This window comes from Myxocyprinus asiaticus, chromosome 37 (assembly GCF_019703515.2).
Source record: "Myxocyprinus asiaticus isolate MX2 ecotype Aquarium Trade chromosome 37, UBuf_Myxa_2, whole genome shotgun sequence".
NCBI lineage: Eukaryota > Metazoa > Chordata > Actinopteri > Cypriniformes > Catostomidae > Myxocyprinus > Myxocyprinus asiaticus.
Window position 1 is genome coordinate 5,190,994 of NC_059380.1, and position 14,045 is coordinate 5,205,038.

The 14,045-nt window shown below is 36.6% G+C and overlaps 1 protein-coding gene across 1 annotated transcript in view; it reads right to left on the bottom strand.

Moving 5' to 3' along the window:
• Nucleotides 1–2,290: 2,290 nt before the first annotated feature.
• Nucleotides 2,291–14,045, bottom strand: part of LOC127427599 (leucine-rich repeat-containing protein 38-like) — a 30,330-nt gene continuing 18,575 nt past the window's right edge. The window contains exon 2 of the mRNA XM_051675275.1: nucleotides 2,291–10,007. Within this exon, the coding sequence (XP_051531235.1) occupies nucleotides 9,760–10,007 (248 nt within the window). The 3' untranslated portion in view covers nucleotides 2,291–9,759. The remainder of the gene's footprint in view (nucleotides 10,008–14,045) is intronic.

Here is a 14,045-nt window from a genome sequence, read left to right on the forward strand (position 1 = left end):
ATCCTAAATCCAAGGTTCAGGCAGTGGCATATGAAGTATCCCATGTCTTATGGTTGGAGTTGGCATCAGTTCATCCTCTGAAGTCCATCACAATAGACTGAAGTGATGTTTGGCTGGCACCAGCTGCTATTAGTCATCATCACACAGCGACACATAGCAGTGGAGTCCAGCACGAAGCAGGAATGGAGCTGGATCCTGCTGGTTCTGGTGACCTCAGGAGAGGAGTCCCGAGGTTGAGACAGGGAAACAAATAAAATAATATTTGCATAGATGCCATTCAATTTATTACAGAGTTAAAGATCATGATCACTGTTTGCCTATGCCTATGCTTTGTTCCTTTAAGAACTATTTGTAACATCATGAACATGAAGGAAATCTCATATAAAATAGTCAAATGGGTGACACTTTAAAATAAGGTTCCATTAGTTTACTAAATTTGTTCACATGAATAGCATTTGTTAATCTTGTTTAATGTTAATTTTAACATTTACTAATATATTTTTAAAATTAAAAGTTGTATATGTTAACATTAGTTCATGCACTATGAACTAACAAAGACCAACTGTGTGTTTATCCATTAACAGTACCAAGATTTATAAATAATGGTTAAAAATATAGTTCATTATTCATTCATGATAACTACTGCATTAACTAATGTTAACAAATGGAACCTTATTTAAAAGTGTTACCTTTAAATATTTAAGATAGTCATCAAATGGAAATCGATGTGAAAGCAGCACATTTTAAATCTAATAAAGCAAACAAATGTAAGAAATTACGCTTCAAAACTGTAGGTGGTGCAAGCATCGGTCCGGAAACTGTTGTGGCTCCAGTAGCTCCGCCTTAACCTCCGGCCTGAGACTGCTGGCCTGAAACTGCTGTGTATGAAACCGTATGACTCTGCGGCTCTGCAATAGATATATCTTGCACCCAGGGCAGTGAGGTTTACAGTCAGTGACAAACATTCACTTTTATTAAATAATATCCATTAACAAGTCAAAGTTCTTGGATTAAATGATAATAAAATGTGTTTAGCAAACGTATTGCAGAGACAGGTGTTCAAAACACCATTACTGTCTTTTGATTATCGTAACGATTGCATTGCAGCATCGTACATCAGTTTGGTTGCTATGACAACGTAATCAATCTCAAAATTAAAAATAAGCTCCCTCTTTGACACGTTTGTGTTTAGTTGTCAGGTAATTGTCACTGAATTTCAAAGTAAGTGAAAAGTCAGATCATGCATAATCATCACCGTTTATTGTTTTCATGATCGACCATTGCTGCCATGTCTAAGTTCCCGAGTACTCGTGCTCATCCCTAATGGAAACTTGCATATTGTTCAAATATAGTATACTTACTACAAACTGCAACAACTGTTACAGTAGTGGTAGTATACTATATCAAACAAAGGCATATTCAGAGACGGCTCTCCCAAAAATGCCACTTCCTATTAGTGTGAGGAATTAAGGCTTTGCCCATGACTGTTCCCACCTCTCCCTCCTTGCTCACGCCTCTGCATCCCACCGTGCAAGCCTCTGGCCCTGTAGTCATGACAACCAAATGAGGTAAATGGTTGCAGGAGGGTTCTCATTTTCCACCTTGTGTTGGTATTTTTCACCATTTCTTTTTAAACACAAAGTTTGTGAATAATGACATTAGTGTTTTAACATTCTGTCATGACTTGAAAGGGTGTTGTGCTAATGATATGTCAGTGTCCACCCATGCACATTGTTTGTGCCTTTATGGTGCTGTTAAATAGTCAAGTGGACATAATCTAAACAGTGAAATCAGTTGTTACTAAATCATCCGCTGCATCATAAAATAGCAACATGGGCAAAAACCTGTATCACATGACCAAATTTCTACCCACTGCCCACATTCATAATCTGTTAAAAGCATAATAAACATAAACATTGATTTAGAGACAAGTCCTAAAATGAAAGTATGACATTAATCCATTTGTTACAAGAAAAGAGGTTGTAAACTACTTTCCTATTCAATCATATCTTAACAAAGTCACAAGTCAGTTAATTCCTGTTGGGTAAAATAAAGTCTCGGCCTACAATGTTATTTTCTGAATATCCTGTTTCACTCCGAACATGTCGTATTACCAGGGCCGACGCTGGCCAAATTGATGCCCTACTCAGAGCTCTGCGATCACTGGACCGAGTGGTGGGGGGTTTTAGCAATCCTTGACAGGTGGGGGGAGGTGGGGGGGGGGTGGGGGAGGCGGGGGTATGGCCAGTGAGGCATGGTGCAAATGTGTGAGCGTGAGGCAATCGTCTGTGTTCCGGGACTGCTATCGGGTCCTTGAATAACATATAACTTGCGAGTAAGGACAACCGGTGGTGTTTCTAGTGCTGGAAAGATAGTGAGGGTGACTGCGCAAACTGCGTCATGTGAATATAGGGAGCAGCGGTATTATGGTATTACAGAACTAAAATGGACTGTGAACACAGTTTCATGTTGACATTAAGATAGGGTTGTACTTATTACATCTAGAGCGCAACTGTGGATGCACACCTTTTCGGCCACCTCGGTTCCCAAAGTATTTTCCCCATTTATTTTTTTCCCCATAAGTATTTCATAAAATCCTTCATAAAAGAGTTCTAAGCCATGAACCAACCAGCTGTGATGTGAATCACAACATTACAAACTTTGATTTGAAGCATAAAAAATATTTGAAAATCTGACAAAAAGAAAAAGATACAAGACTGTGTACTTCATGTTTTTAATGAGGGAATGAATTACAATCCCATGAAGCATTGCAAATGACAATCAAATTAAAAACGATGGAAAAATATAAAACTATTGATTGAAAATTGTTCATTTTAAGTACAGAAACAATATATTTTAAGTTTATTGCTAAATATTCAGGTGTATACAAATATATTAGTGCAAGTACATGAGAATGTAGGGAGACCGATTCGATTGCGTTATTCACAGTGTGTCATGCCAATGGGCGGTCGCTGCCGGGCTCTTTTGGCTCACTCTGTCTGCTGCAATTATCTGACTGTTGGATTGTTAGCCTTCAGGATCATGGATAGTTTAGTTCCAGAAATTCCTCTATTAATCACGTTTTGTTTTTTTGTTTTTTTATTAAGATAAAATAACGTGGACTGATTGCTTCAACAGAGGCATACCACCGATTAACAACCTCGGAGCTCACTGTAGGCTAGTATCAATTGTATTTAAATGAAAGGTGAATATTTGAGAGTTTGAGAGTTTATAACATCACTGTTCTCACACCCTTAGTTTGATAATTTTCTTCGACACTAAGTTTTCAGACCTAAGTTGTCTTTGCTCTTGACAGACTGCAGACATGACCTGACAGTTAATTATCACCCACAGAATTACGTCATAAACATTCATACTGGGGTATGAAATTCTGTTGTGGTTGAGTCAGCGCAGTATCTCCTTAAAGTGCTTTCCAATTTCACATTCATTGTCCCTAATGTTACAAAATCCATTAAACTCGTCAATTATCAAGCTTTGTGTGAAAGGTAAATGTGGTGACACTCAAAATAATACATCTGTTAGTTATTTTCTACTTAAAGGGATGGCTCACCCACAAATGAAAATTTCTCATAATGTACTCACCCTCCTGCAGACTGATCTCGAAAACAGTAAGTTGGCTTTCTTTTGCTAAAGTCATTCTTCGCTCACTGAAATGCGAACCACCCCCACAGTGGCCAAAGTGGTAAGTGTTGTTGGGCGTGTAAGTGGTAAGTTGTGAAGTGACTTGTTTTCAGCTGAACAGGCTGTAGTACAGTGAAGAGGCATGCATATTTAAAAATCTGTACCCCTCAAAACAAATCCCCCAAATAAACCTAACCATGTATTGTTAGAGGGAAAAATTCAACCTCTGAATCACGCTCGTCACTGATAAATGCAAACGCAATTACTTTCTGGTTTCAACGCAGGATTTCATCCCAGGTCTCCCACGCTGCTGACACATTGTGCTTGCAGTCGCAACACAGGGGAAGGTAAACACACTGGAGCCGATGCAAAAATGTCTGATAGGAGATGATGCTTGTCAGTGAGTCGGCATAACGTGGCTGATATTAGGGTACCAGAACTCTTGGAAACAACATGCCGACTTCTCTATGATCATGTTGCCTCATGTCTTTCCAAAAGGCATGAGGATGAGGGAGCATGCATAATTTTTTTTTTTTTTTTTTTGCTAAACAGTGCAAGTTCTCACATGAACATGCATGCCATTGTGAACGTGCAACGGAAGTCAAGATTTTCATTAAGACATTACTTGAATTTTTTTTTCCTTCAGAAGACTTGGAAAATGACGCACAAGTCGTATGGACTACTTTTAAAGTGAGATGCTCCAAAAGCGTATGTCTGGCGCTAGTGTACATTGACGCATCCTTTGAAAAGCCTTTAGAATAAATCTGTCTCGGACAAATTGACGAATTCAATTGCAAAAGTGATTGCTGTGGACTGTAGGCCAATGATAGGCTTTTGTTCAATAGTATGGAAATAAACAATATATTGCCTTCTAAAGTCACTTGCTGTATTGTCTTAACAATTACTCGTCTGCTACAATAATGTAATGCTTTTTAATTCATTGAATTATTATATTTAGAATATATTTTATTTTTAGAAATATTACAAAAAAAAACTAGTTATTTAATCATTATACAGTATATTCAATTATTGTTATGTGAGGGGCTTTCTCAGCAAATATTTATATATGAGATAAATTGTGATTACTTTGATTAATTAATTGGCATGTCAAGTAATTTGTTTGATAAAAAGTTTTAATCGATTGACAGCCCTACTTTAAAGTAAAGACATGTCCACTACCATTGTATCGAAAAAGCGGCCCTTGATATTCATTAAAACATCTCCGATTGTGTTCCGCATTAGAAAAAACAATCATGTGGGTTTGGAACGACATGAGGGTGAGTAAATGATGATGACATAATTTTAATGATTGGGTGAAATTTCCCTTTAAAGAAATAGTAAGAATAACAAAATAAGTAAAAATTAAAGCTCTGTAAATTGTTTACCGTTTAATATGATATTGTATTTTATCAACAGTGCACTGCCATATGGAATAAAAAAACAAATCAAAGTATTGAATGCTGTTGTTTTAGGGTCGTCCAGAAAAAAAATAAAAATAAAAAAAAAACATTTTCATTATGTTCTATTTCTGTTTACTGAAACTACATAGTAGTTGGTTTTCTATAGGTATACACAGTGTTCAGTTAAGACTGAGAATGAACATACTACTCTATTTTATCATAGTGCAACACAGATGTCTTTACTACATTGCTCAGTGTGAAAGTTATGACACAGGTCCAGGATATGACTGATGCTGGGAGCTCTGGGCTCTTTTCAAACAATACACATACTGAATTCAGAAACAATTATTTGCTTTGGAGAACAAAGATCAACCAAGAACCAGGCAGTGCAATTTTGCCAACCCAAAGGTGCTTACAAGACAGTAAAGGCATTTTGCAGATTTACTCCCTTAAAATCACTGAATAGCAAGTCTGCTATTGTAGACACAAGGAAAGTGTGAAGATTATGCATATTTGATGCAAAATGTTTCACTGCTTTTCTAAATGTTGTCATGGCAAACAAGGATTTTTCTGCACAATCTCACAACTGAATGTACCTGTATGTGTTTATAAATACATATTTACTGTATACCCATATATTGGATTTCTTTGGGCAGTGGAACACAGCTATACATTTGAACACATACAGCGGCCCAAAGAAGTATTTGGACACTTTTGCACACTTAAAATTGTATGCATTTTATTGCATAAAGTAGATAAACAATCAAAACAAATAGCATTGGCAGACAAATAATGCTAGAGCTTTTCTCAGCACTAACTTCACTTTTCTGAACCAATTTATGTAAGGACTTTTATCTAGCTGTTCTTAAGGTAATTTTTAATGGATAAAGTGACAGTCCTAGCTTGTCTTCATTTTTGACAGTTCATCTATTGTTTTATCATTTGATACCTGAAAAACTTCGCTTAAAAATAGTGCTTGTGCTACATTATATTTCTACAATAAATTTGCATTGCTTTGAGAGTTTCTCATCTAATGCAATGACATTCATACATTTTTAAGTATGCTTAAAAATGTCCAATCATACAATATGACAAATAAAGCTGCTTTATAGAACAATATTGTGAAAAGTGCTAAACAACTCAAATGAATTGAATTAAAAATAGCTGCAGGTTGGATTTTTGCTGATTGTACTTAAAATACTTTAATATAGTATATTATATATATATATATAAAAATAAAAAGATTTACACATTTCAAATTCATAACAAAATTCCATCAAACTGAACTGAGTAATCTTTAATAAAACATAAATAAATATTCTGATTCACTTAATTTAGTTAAACATTACACAATTCAATGTAATTGAATTTTGTTATGAAATTGAAATGCGTTAATCTTACAAAATAGGCTAAAATAGGGGCCTGGGTATCTCAGCGAATATTGACGCTGACTATCACCCCTGGAGTCGCGAGTTCGAATCCAGGTCGTGCTGAGTGACTCCAGCCATGTCTCCTAAGCAACCAAATTGGCCCGGTTGCTAGGGAGGGTAGAGTCACATGGGGTAACCTCCTCGTGGTCCCGATTAGTGGTTCTCGCTGTCAATGGGGCACGTGGTAAGTTGTGTGTGGATCGCGGAGTATAGCATGAGCCTCCACATGCTGCGAGTCTCCACGGTGTCATACACAGCAAGCCACGTGATAAGTTGCATGGATTGACGGTCTCAGAAGCGGAGGCAACTGAGACTTGTCCTCCGCCAACCGGACTGAGGTGAATAACCGCTCCACCACGAGGACCTGCTAAGTAGTGGGAATTGGGCATTCCAAATTGGGAGAAAAAAGGGGATAAAAATTATTTAAAAAAAAATAGGCTCAAATATATATATATATTTTTTTTAAGTGTACAATGCTACAGTCTAGCTTTGAAAGAACAGATTGTGCATTTGGGTCAACCTTGTCTGACACTGGAACATTTACATTACATTAATATGCAGACGTGCTTCTTACATCCAACAAAATAAGATGGTTGAGGTGTGTGAGCAGAATAGAATTATTTAAAAATGCTCTCATTAAAAAATATAAATCGATTTCCATCAAGAATTTTTTCTTTCCATCTCCAATATTTTCGAAGGCTAACACACTGTCTGCCTAATTCTGCAGATCCAATAAATAATTCATGCACAGCAAAAATGAAGTTGCGATACCAGTCTGGGGAAAACAATAGCTACATATTCTCAGAACAGCAACAGTGGGACCAGGGGATTCTAATATATCTACAAATATTAAGATATAAATGATTGCGATTCTTAAAATTGGGAAAAATATATATATATATTTTTTTTCATAAATAAACTAACCCTTAGAAAATTACCTCCATTTAACTCTGATGACATGATAAAGACACCTGAAGCCCTTTTAAATAAAGATATTAAAGAAGTAAAACTGATACAAACTACACTACTTTGCCAAAAGTATGTGGACACTCCGTTCTAATTAACAGGTCTGTCTAGGCCCCTTAATTTCAGTGAAGACAAATCTATGCCCTTGTGTTTGGGTGTCCATATACTGTTGGCCATATAGTACAAATATAAAGGAAAATAAAAACAATCAAATGTCTTTTCTGACATTCCAAAACCATTTTCTCCACGCAATGTATTATTTTCCTGATGATACTGACAATATGAGTGGAAATGTATGCCATTTAGTTATATACTGTATGTTTACACTAGACACCAATCTGAAGACACAAGAATGTACTTTTATGACCCCCAAATTTTTGGACCTATAAGCCACACTTTGCATTAGAAAACAAAACATTTCCAACTTTTTTGAGCCATTTTTCTGATTTCTTTTAACTAACTGGTCCTAAAGTGATTTACAGTGAATGTATGAAATCAGTTCCCCTCAAGTTCACACAGGTGTCCTAGCAGAGTAACCACAGGTGTAAATCATCAATGTTCCATTAAAGGAATATTCCGGGTTCTGATAGGAGAAGGCGCTTAAGGAACTTGAGCTCAGTCGACAGCATTTGTGGCATAATATTGATAACCACAAAAAAATATTTCAAACTCTTCCCTCGATTATTTTGAAAAAAAAAGAAAAAATTGTGTTTACAGTAAGGCATTTACAGTACAATGGAGATGAATGGGGCCAGTACAAAAACATAAAAATATACATAATTTCAAAAGTATAGCCATCAGATGTAAATGTTATCCATGTTAACATGATTTTAGTGTTATAAAATCACTTACCTTATCAGTGTAATATTACATCAAATATTTATTCGTTGCCATGACAACGCAACACTAAAAGCAATATTATCACACTAAAATAAAAAAGAACAACAGAGATTTCAGCAAAATCATGTTAACGTTTAATGTTTCCATCGTCTGGCTATTATTTTGAAACAGTCTGAATTTTTATGTTTTTGCTCTGGCCCCATTCACTTTCATTGTAACTGCCTCACTGTAACCATGATTTTTAAATACACGAGAGACGAGTTGAAAATATTTTCTGTGGTTATCAGCACTATGCCGCAAATGCTGTTGATTGAGCTTGACCCGGAATACTCCTTTAAGTTTGAGTGCCATTTAGCGAAAAGTTTTGTTTGAAATATGTCAAACCACCTTTCTTTAAAATAAATGCCACTTGGATTGATATTTTGTTATTTAATGCAATGACAGTACATTTTTAATTGTGGCTCAAGCGTCTAAATAATCTTTATAGCCATTATATGACTGCATTCGCCAACATACCATTAAGACATGAATAACACAATGACATTTGCAGAATAGTAGTATGTATTTATCTCATAGATATTGTCTTTAGAAGTCACATTAAGGGTAAATATTTGAGTTCCGTAATTACACTAAATAAATGTAATCTTGCTAAGATCACAGACTTTATTTAAAGAAAAATAAATCTATATTCCAAATCACGGTCCCTCTGTGCCTCATTCTTTGGCAGATCTGGGCGGAACCATTCCACCGTGTGGTTTGAGGGCCAGCGTAACTCAGGTAGAAGCATTTTAAAGTGCAGTATTTGCCACGTTCTTCACATCAAGCTCTATTCTAGATCTTTCAATTTCAGCGAATGCCTTCTGAGATCTTTCTAAGCTCACGTTTTTTGGTTTTGCAGCCTTGCAAAATTCAAGAAAAATGGCTTCCATCACATATTCTTGGCTGTATAAAACTATAACTGCAACACTTGACTTAATAAATAACTAACTTGCCTTTCATAATCCTCAGTGCTTTGCCAAACCATTGCTGTCTACCTGTGCTAATTTGGCACAATCAACAAGTAGCACAGTTTTTGCTAGCTTTATATTGACTACATGAAGAGACTCTATGGACAACAATATTCAACAACACTGATAACTCTACCGGAGGACATGACCTTATAGAAATTCCCTTTAACATGTGAATCCCTGGACGTTTCCATACTAAGGCTTGCTTTCATACCAAATATCCATAGATTTCAGGGGTACTTTGTCCATACCAGTAATATTAATAGTGCTGTTGCTATAATGCGTCTATCCAAATGAGAAACGATTGTTTCAGATCATGGATGACTGTCTCTTTCGCCTTCAACCATGTTAGATCAGGTTGAGTTCTAGCTGGTGTCTGGTCAGTCATGCTGTTTGATTGAACTCTTAGCTACCTCCTGTCATGGACTGGCAGCTTTAAATCAGACTGAAGGTCATCGGCTCCAACCTCACCATTCATTCCTCACTCTCTTCCTCGTCTCCTTTAGTGCCTTTGCTCCAACGCTGGAAACAGTGGACAGTGGAAGCCAGGAAGAAGCTGGCCATGATGGCGGCCACAGAGACGGAGATGCCCGAGAAGATGATGATGAGGAAATCGGTGAGGGTGAGTGTGATCTGGCACTCCCGAAAACTGTCCTGGGAGAGCTGGCTGAGAGGCACGCGGCGTCCATCCGTGGGCAAAGAGCACTCCATACCCTGAATACCTGTTTAAGGTGAACAAAAACACAATCTTATTAGAATTAACCATAGGCCTTGCATAGTAGTTTCACTGTGGTAATTGTAGTAAGATCATTATCAGGTGATTCCATGGATGGCTCGACATTACAATGGTAATATCAGTGTAGATATAGTTTCATATAGTATAATATTTTGGTAACACTTTACAATATGGTTATATGCATTAAAATTAGTTAACGTAATAATTAACATGAACTAACAATGAACAATAATTTTGAAGCATTTATTACTCTTGGAAGTGCCACCAGTTGTATGTTTTGTGTTTTTGGCTAGACATAATAGTTTAGTTAAGGCATCTTGGACATTGACTTTTTTATTTTTATTTCTTGTCAGTTTAGAGTTTAAATGGCACTTTTAATTTTGACAGGTTTTTTTTTTTTTGTCATTTTTTGACAAAATGTTCTTTAAATTTAGTCAGTATTTCATGATGACACTCATTAACTTAAGTCAATTTTATTTGGACTTTTAGTCGAGAAAAATAACATGTTGACGAAAATGTGAAAAATGACAAAAACGTACGATATCAAACTGTAACATAGCAAACTTAATCCAAAAATTGAAACATTTTGAAAAAATGTAATGTACAAACTACTTAAAATAAAGATAATTACGTATTAAACATATTAAAGATCATAAACAACATGATAACATTTTCCTGAAACCCTGAGCTCCTGAAATAATAGCATATAATGAATATACTGAAATAATGAATCTACTGTAATATTAGCTATTTTTAGATGTTACTCTGTTCTGCTCCTCTCGTTTTGACAGTTTAGGATATTATGTTACGTGTATCACATTTTTAAGGAAACAGTATATTCACAATGCAAGTTACGCATTCTGACTAGCACAAATACACACACACACACACACACACACACACACACACACACACACTGTATATTGTAAGCTGTTTAAATAATATCTGATATTTGTATTAATGATAATTTGCACTGCTAATAGGTAAGGACAACCTTTTGGCATTTTGGCCGTATTTTGAATTCGGAATTTGACCCAACACAAAGACCTGCATGAAAGACAAAATAACATAATAACCTTAACAATACAGCTCTATTAGTTTACTAAATGCATCAAAGGTCTGGACAGTGGCCATCCAGATCAGATTTTCATCGGACATAAATGGAATCCCTGGACTCCTTTCAAGAACCATTTGCATTTTACGGACGGAAAGGAAATGGCAGGGGGCTTATGAGACGGCCTAAAATAGCTCTCATGTTTATTTATGCCACTGTTTGACCAGGACAAGAGAAAGATAAATCTGTCATTGCTCACTATTTCAAAACAGAAGTAAAACAAATACAGACACTCTCAGTGTGGCCCCACTGAAACACTATGGTGAGTTCATGAGAACAAATCAAGGGCATATAAGATTTGGGCACGTCCATTGCAGTTCCATAGAGAGAAAAATCTGATGACAGCTTTCAGCTGTGCAGAGCAATATAATCAACTTGCATTCTATAAATGTAAATTATATATTTGTGTATGTTAGTAGATGATAATAAGAGTGTGAACAGAGTGAAATCTAACAGAATCTTAATGGGAGAAAAATGAAAAGGAATAATTCTAGAAAAAAATAAATGAGTTATGAAAATGATATCAAGGCAGGCTTGTGCACGAAATAAAGCAGCAGGAGCATATCATAAGATGCAAAGATGATAAAAAAGCAATGGGTGTTTTTCACTCATACTGTATCTCTCGCAGTCATTTAGTGCAGTTTCACAGAAGAATGAGAGTGATGGTGAGTTCCCTCTCATTGCTTTTAACAGCCAGGTCATCTGCCGCACTGGAGCGTGAGCTTCTATGTGGGAGATGTAACTATATCCAGCACTACCTCACAGTTTGTGTGGGATAGCTGCAGAAGAGCAGAAAACGACACAATGGTGAATCTAGCTTCTCTTAGTTTAAACTCACTCTGTACTGTAAAATACTGCAAGATTCTGTATAAACATACTGTATTCACAATTTTACTGAAACCAATGCACGCTAGGTCATTTTATCTCATAACACAACATGTTAAAAGGATAGTTCACCCAAAATTACATTTTTTTTCCCATTTACTCACCCTCATGTTTTTCCAAACCCATATGACTTTCTTCTGCGCAGCACAGAAGATGTTAGGCCAGATGTTAGCTTCAGTGACCATTCACTTTGTGTTATTTTTCAATACAATGAAAGTGAATGGTTAATGGTAACATTCTGTAACATCTCCTTTTGTGTTCCACAGAAGTCAAGCGGGTTTGGAACAACATGAGAGTGAGTAAATAGTTAAAAAACTGACCGGATTACGCTGCATGGTGGAATCCCGCCTTTTCACTTCAATTTAACATGTTTGATTGGGATTTAAGGGAACATGTAGTTGTTATTTAGGATTAATAGAATGTATTAGAATAATTTATTTATTTATTTATTTGGTAAAATGCTGTTTCATTATGCTGGCTTGACAATGCCAACATATTGTTAAGGCTCGGTCACACATACTGTACCTTCGCACTGTGAAATTACACGGGTGAAGAAGGCATGGGCGAATTTTGTGTGAAATAAGCAAGAAAATAAATAAATAGGCCCAAGCAACTTCTTTTTAATGCTGCACTTTATACTCTGGGATCGTGAAATTAAAAAGAAGCTCACTGCTAAAATGATATCCTTGTCCATTGTGAATGTTCAGAGTAGGTGTTTACGAAGCACCGCCCATACAGAGGTCACTGCCAAACCAAACATCTTCCTATAGGTTAAAGGTGCTGTAAGTGATTTTTCATGCAAAAGTATGCAAAAAATGTTCCTACTCCCTTAAAGATATTTATGAAATAAGTGTCCTGAGATATCTCACCGGTCTCTGTGACAGCTGTAGACTTTGTAAACAGCAAACAAAAATGTGTCCGTGGACCGTGGACATTGGTGCTTTTCACCTGTCAATCATTTTGCTCGTTCTCATTCGAAGCGGATCATTGAGGATGTGATTCATAATGTTTGTCAGTTGAGGGTGCTGTTTTGCCACTGTTAAATTTGACAGCCACAGAAACAAACAATACTGCTCTTTTGCTCAGTTTTGGTCTCAAAATTATCTTTGGAAGGTGGGGTTTTGGAATGAGGGGGCGTGGCTAATTCAACGGCTCAGTCACGTGAAAGCATCAGAATGCTAAAATCGCTTACAGCCAGGGCCATAGCCAGTGGGGTGAAAGGTGGTAACGATTCTAGGGGCCCAAAGGTCCAGGGGGGCCTACAACAAATTAGAAACTGTATTATTTTAATAGGAAAGGGGACCAGAACAATACATTGCCAGGGGGGCCAGAATTTCCTTCTACAGCCCTGCTTACAGCACCTTTAACACGGCGATTTCACCTGTCAAAGTTCAACAAACTTGAACTTCACGCGAATACCGCAAGGGATAATTCTTCGCCACTGGAATTCCATCACGCAAAATTCACAATCATGCAGATTCCCAATGAGATGACTGTATTTCGCCATCGGAATTGCACTGTGTGAAAGTATGTGTGACCGCGCCTTTATTCTACAGACTTGGTTTAGGGTTCTTTTAAAATCCCTAAACCAAGACCTGAATTTCTGTTCTGTACTGTTCTGACTCAGGTTGCTATGACTTTTCTGACTGATCGGAATTACGTTTTTTGCACAGCAGAGGATTAAAAATCACCCAAAAACATAGATTTAAATTGAAGACATTTTTAATGGATCAAGACCAATCAAACTCCAACTGACCAAAAAATGCAAAAATTAAAATGTAAACAAGTCCACACAAGATCTATCTTTCTGTCTCTCTGTCTCTCAACTTCTATTTTGTAAAACCTACTTGCAGACAAGGCTTTTATAAGCCAACACCAAAGTTTGTCTTGATAAACTTTATCTGTCTAGTTTAAAGCTGCCGTTTTGGTGGATCAGAAATGACGCTAACCGGAGTAAAACTTGCATGCCCACATGAGCACCACAATGTTGGAGCACATGTGCTGACCACAAGGCCACAAATCAGA